This window comes from Cyprinus carpio, chromosome A10, assembly GCF_018340385.1.
Source record: "Cyprinus carpio isolate SPL01 chromosome A10, ASM1834038v1, whole genome shotgun sequence".
NCBI lineage: Eukaryota > Metazoa > Chordata > Actinopteri > Cypriniformes > Cyprinidae > Cyprinus > Cyprinus carpio.
Window position 1 is genome coordinate 19645309 of NC_056581.1, and position 6374 is coordinate 19651682.

Here is a 6374-nt window from a genome sequence, read left to right on the forward strand (position 1 = left end):
TGTCCTTCATCACAACTGTCCATCAGCACCACTGTCCATCATCACTACTGTCCTTTATCCTCACTGTCCGTCATCACAACTGTCCGTCATCACTACTGTCCTCATCACCACTGTCCTTCATCCTCACTGTCCGTCATCACTACTGTCCGTCATCACTACTGTCCATCATCACCACTGTCCATCATCACCACTGTCCTTCATCACCACTGTCCTTCATCACCACTGTCCTTCATCACTACTGTCCGTCATCACCACTGTCCGTCATCACCACTGTCCGTCATCACTACTGTCCGTCATCACAACTGTCCGTCATCACCACTGTCCTTCATCACCACTGTCCTTCATCACCACTGTCCATCATGACCACTGTCCGTCATCACTACTGTCCGTCATCACTACTGTCCGTCATCACTACTGTCCGTCAGCACCACTGTCCGTCATCACTACTGTCCGTCATCACTACTGTCCGTCATCACTACTGTCCGTCATCACTACTGTCCGTCAGCACCACTGTCCGTCATCACTTCTGTCCGTCAGCACCACTGTCTGTCATCACTACTGTCTGTCATCACTACTGTCCGTCAGCACCACTGTCTGTCATCACTACTGTCTGTCATCACTACTGTCCGTCAGCACAACTGTCCGTCAGCACCACTGTCCATCATCCCTACTGTCCGTCATCACTACTGTCCGTCAGCACCACTGTCCGTCATCACTACTGTCCTTCATCACTACTGTCCGTCATCACCACTGTCCGTCATCACACACCACTGTCTGTCATCACTACTGTCTGTCATCACCACTGTCTGTCATCACTACTGTCTGTCATCACTACTGTCCGTCAGCACCACTGTCCGTCATCCCTACTGTCCGTCATCCCTACTGTCCGTCATCACTACTGTCCTTCATCACTACTGTCCGTCATCACCACTGTCCATCATCCCTACTGTCCGTCATCACTACCGTCCGTCATCACTACCGTCCATCATCACTACTGTCCGTCATCACTACTGTCCGTCATCACTACCGTCCGTCATCACTACTGTCCAAACTCAAACACGTGTTTATAATCAGCGCTATAACTTTGAATTAAAATTAACCATCTACCTGTTACGTTTAAAGTGTGTACATACATAAATATATAAACACACACACACATTAAAAGTACACTATATATGTTATATGGAGTTTCTGGACTGTTTGAAATCCAGTGTTTTGTCTGTGTCTGTGTATTGTGTGTATTGTGTTGATCTCATCAGGTGTGTGTGGCTGTTGTTCCTGATGTTTGGCTTCACACTGCAGGCCTCAGAAGATCTCATGTTCACGTGTTCATGGAGGCCAGACTGATGTCCCACACGCATGTGCTTCAGATACTGGGCTCTGGCGGCACCCATCCACCTGCTGGTCACCTGTCTAGAGCTGCTGTTTGGGGTGAACATCCGTCCACAACATCACAGGTGAGTGGCACATTCACTCTCACTCATCCTTTTACAAAACTGTCAGGTGATTTTAAACATCTTGAACTGATAAATCAAATGATTTCTTGTTCAGATCACATGGCAAGAGTCAGCATGTGGATGAGGATCAGGACGGAGGGATCCCATCAGTGAAATAAACTGCATCTTTTTCCTGGATCCTCGCACGCAGTGATGTGTTTGCTCAGGGTTCAGGTGGTCAGATCCATCAGAGATCTGACCGTCAGGTGACCCTTGCATGACAAAAGCACTTTAATAAAGCCCAGTGCTCAAAACATCGAGCTTTAGCGTCTTTCTCAAACACCACTCCTGATGTGGTTTGGGGTCAGACCGTGACCTCTGACCTCAGACTAGAAGTGAAACGGTCATCTCACTATCTGCCATCATCTCATGAGCAAACAGACGGGTGTCAGGTGGCCACTCACCGTTTAACCTGTGACCCCGTGACCCCCCCCCCCGCCGTCACACAGAGAAAAATATACTACTGTTTGCTACTTTAGAAAACAGTTTTATTAAATCACTGACACTGTAAAAAAATAATCTGATGAGGTACTTTAGCTTAAACAAGTTAACCAATTTAAAAAAAAAATTAAGTTCTACAAAATTCAGTTTTTAAAGTCAGTTTCATGATGTTATAATTATTAATAAATTGAGGCATTTTGAGCATTCTTGTTTTTATTTGTGTTTAGATTTTAACAGAAATACATGAATTCCAGCAAAAAACATACAAATGAAACACTTAAAGGGACGGTTCACATAAAATTAAAGTTGTCATCGTTTACTCACTTCAAGTAGCTCCAAACTTACATAAGTTTCTTTTTCATATCTAAAGAGATATTTTGAAGAATACTGGTAACCAAACAGTCATTGGTCCCCGTTTACTTCCATAGTAAAGAAATACTCAATGGCTGCCATCTACTGTTTGGTTCCCAACATTCTTCAAAATATAACATTTTTGGAGCATCTTGAGGGAAAGTAAATGACAATTTCATTTTCTGTGAACTATCCCTTTAAAGACGTTCCCAGACGTGGGCCGACGTGAAGGATCTTCCTCGGATCAAAGGTCTGTTTGTGTTTGATGGCGTGACCCGTCTCACCGGCGCTGGGTTCCTGCTCGTCTCAGGTGATAATCCTGTTCCTGCGGATCCGCAGCGCTTCCTGAAACACACCGCCACGCTCCCATCTCCATTCACACGGCGTGTTTCCTAAACAGTGTTCTGCTTCCTGACGGTCACACGGTTCACTCTCAGCTCACTCGTGAGTTCATGTTATAGACGTGTGGATCTGATGAGGTTAGTAAGTGTCTGCTTCATCCTCCTCCTCCTCGGAGCTGGAGTCTTCGTCGTTGTAAAAGTGCAGTGTGGCCTGAACGGGGAAACTGGCCAAAACCGTCCGGCCCAGATGAGACAGATACTCCTGCATCCTGGATCTGGGCAGAAACAGCCTGCGGATGGATGCGACCCATCAGAAAACACACACACACACACACATTGCTAGTGACACCCCGCTAATGGAACATTTGTAGAACTTCTGAACATTCTAGCAAGGTTCTCTCAATGTTATTATTTACATTTACATATTATGAACAAACATTTGTTCAAAGTTATCTGGTGTTTAATAATGCTAGCACAAAAACATTATTTATACATTGTTCATGGAACGTTTTATTCAGGGTTTTACAGCGGAATCTGGCTACTCTTGTGTTGTTTCTCTCCCAGGAACACTGTTTTAATGGAGGAGGAAACTGGCAGAGTTTTGTTTCAAAGACCTGGCAACCCTGGTCTTATTCCTGAAATGTTACTAACAATCTAACGTCCCCATAATGTTTGCAAGATGAAAAAAATAACCTTCACATAAGAATAAAACCATTTTTAAAACATTTTAAAAAACTGGAAGTTTTGAACATTCATTATGAACGTTTTCACAACTTAATGGGAAACGTTCCTAGAACATATTCTTGTTAGCTGGGTATTTCTAAACATCCAGTGAATATTTAAGTGTTCTTGACTTATGAATGAAGAGGAAGAGCATCAGACCTCACAGGATGATGGAAAACATCTCCAGAAGTCTGAACCCGCCTCAAACCTCCAGAAACCACCTGAAGAACACAGGAACACGGGTTAAAGGCTGAAATCAACCGTCCAAACTTCTCAGAAAGGTGTAATTTCTGCACTCTCAGACTCTGAGATCAACATATCGATAAACACAGAGAGCAAAGTCATTAAAATGAGTTACTTTATTTAATTGCATCTCTCTTGTTGAAAGATCCCAGGGTCTCCATATCACAGGACAACTATCAGAACATAAAAGAGCGAGTCACTCACACTGAAGACTCTAAAAATGAGAAAACACAGAGGAGTTGAGTATAAACTCTCACCCGAGCATCTGATCCGCGTCTGAACTCACCGGCAGCATCTTCCACACTGAGCGCGCGCTCCCGCACACGGGGCAAGGCGCGCACGCGCTGAGAGGTGGGCGTGTTCCCGAGTGCGCGCTCCCGCAGCTCGGTCCGAGTTAACCAAACAAACAAATCTTTGACGTGACGTCACGAAGTACCTTACTTTCAGAAATTGTTTTACGAACGTGAACTTGCAATTTAAAAATATTTCATTTTGAAATTAAGAATCATGCAATCCAACGACGTTTTCCATGTTATTAATAAATAGTTTAAATCAATCTGGCGTTTGACAGCCCTGGAGCTACTATTACTGTACAAACAGATTCACTTTAGAAATACATAAACACTCACAACAACGCAGTTCTTGACAGTGATGGGAAGCTCGGATCATTTTACTGCTCGGATGAACGAATCTTTTTTCAAGTAATTTTGTTCATTTCAGCAGAATATTAAAATGTTACAGGTTACTAACCCTAATTCCACAACACATCTACTTCCCTGATAGCACGCGTACATCAGGAGACGTCGCATTTACATCTGCGAGACGTATTTTTTAGAGTTTGCTCATCTGCAGTACAGCTATAGGACGCCTCATCAGATGTCAAACAGACGTTTAGAAGATGTCTTTAAGATGTTTATGATTCAGAATGCATGTGAAACTGACATCTTAGAGACGTCTGTCAGAGGTTTGTACACAGCAGATCTTTCCAGATGAAGATCTTTAACAGACCTCTTGCAGACGCACCTGTGCTATCTGGACAGTCAGAAAGCGGCTTATTTCAGGCTTTTGAAAGGAAATGAGGCGGTGTCCTGACATTTTATCCTACTCGTCAGATTTTCCTACCAGGGTTTACTGCGCATGCGCACATCAATATCGCGTCCTTTTTCTCATGCTAAACAATGATTTTTAATGTATCTGCATTACTGAACGGGTAGGTTTAGGGTTTAGGTTGATGTGTGCCGGCTGATAATCTCGAGAACAGCTCGAAGCTCAGCCTTGTTTTGGACGCTCCGTGTCTTTTATAAATCACTGCAGCACTAATCGCCGCTAGAGGGCAGGAGAGGCCAGAGATAAAGAACAGAAACCTCAACAGGTGTGACCTACACTCCTCCTGATGAATGCTGATATGATATCAACTACTAAAACACACTCCTGCTGCAGCTGTATTAAATAATAAATACAACATAATATTTTGGAATGATAAATTCCCGCATGAGGACAGATCTCATCTGTGTCTCACAGCAGCTGCGGATTCAGTGCAATATTAAAACTCATTATTCAAGTCACTGTTTCACAATTATGAGAACAAATACATATTTTAGTGCCTTTATCAGTTTAACTCTATGATGAATGACCATTATATGAATGCTAGACATGCTGCGGTTCCCAGCTAACAAAAACATAATCTTTGAACCTCTTCTTAATGTTCCCAGGAAGTTGAATGTTAAGGGAACATTGCATTTGCAAACATTATGGAAATGTTAGATTTGAATGTACTTTGAATGTTCTAATGACACTTAAAACCATTAGATGAACGTCCAGGTAAAATGTTTCAGAAAAAAAAACATTACATGAACAATGTATAAATAACGAGAACATTATTAAAGACCAGATAACACTGAACAAACACTATTTTACTGTTAGAGGAAGAACGTTTGTTCATCACTTTCCTGTCAAAAACAGTGAACATGCACACTATTATTAATCATGTCAGTGTTAATCATCAGACTGATATCAGACGGTTACATTAAACACGATTCACAAACTCACTCGATTCCTCCTCACTGAACAATCAACACTTCGTTCCCTCATTCACACAGAGAGAAAAACCCAAAGTGAATATTTAGATATGGTTTATTTATGAGCTTCTTGTGACACAGAGTAATTATCTAAATCAACAAGAAAATCAGAATGACTCGTACGTGTGTTAAATCTGAATAAACACTGGGTATAATGCACCATATTATGGCTTGTGAAATCAGCTTTAGAGAAGGATCTGAAGACATTTAAATGTTCGTGTTCATATTCCTGATTTCATATTTCTCGAGTGAAATGAAGGAATGGTGTCCAGGTGGATCTGATGTGATGTTTGAATGGCTTTAGATCAGCAGGGCGCTTTAAAGGGCACTTCATCAAACGTACGGAGCACAGAATGTTCCAGTCTTTACTGAGGATTACTGGAGGACTCTCTCAGAAAGAGCTCGAGGTCTGGTTCTTCTTCCAGAGCTTCAGTTCATCAGAGCGTTACAAGAGAAGCCTGTGGAAGCTTGTTTCTGCCACAGATGGAAAATATCACAAAGGTAGCTAATTGTGACTTAACTCACAGTTATGAGAATTATGATGTAATAACTCAGAATTGTGAGATATACTGTAAATTCACATTTATGAGAACAAAAAGTCAAAATTTTAAGTTATAAACTAACAATTCTGGGGGGGAAAGTCAACATTTTGACACAAAACAAGTCCACATTTTGAGATATAAACAAATAATTTGGAGAAA

General features: G+C 42.0%; 1 protein-coding gene across 1 annotated transcript; it reads right to left on the minus strand.

Moving 5' to 3' along the window:
• Positions 1 to 2116: 2116 nt before the first annotated feature.
• LOC109076836 (protein ripply3-like) lies at positions 2117 to 4491 on the minus strand. Its single transcript, XM_019092484.2, has 4 exons — positions 3853 to 4491; positions 3711 to 3768; positions 3512 to 3573; positions 2117 to 2919 (listed from the first exon to the last, which is right to left on the minus strand). The coding sequence occupies exons 1-4, from the start codon at positions 3888 to 3890 to the stop codon at positions 2769 to 2771; spliced, it is 309 nt and encodes a 102-aa protein (XP_018948029.1). The 5' UTR covers positions 3891 to 4491; the 3' UTR covers positions 2117 to 2768.
• Positions 4492 to 6374: the final 1883 nt, after the last annotated feature.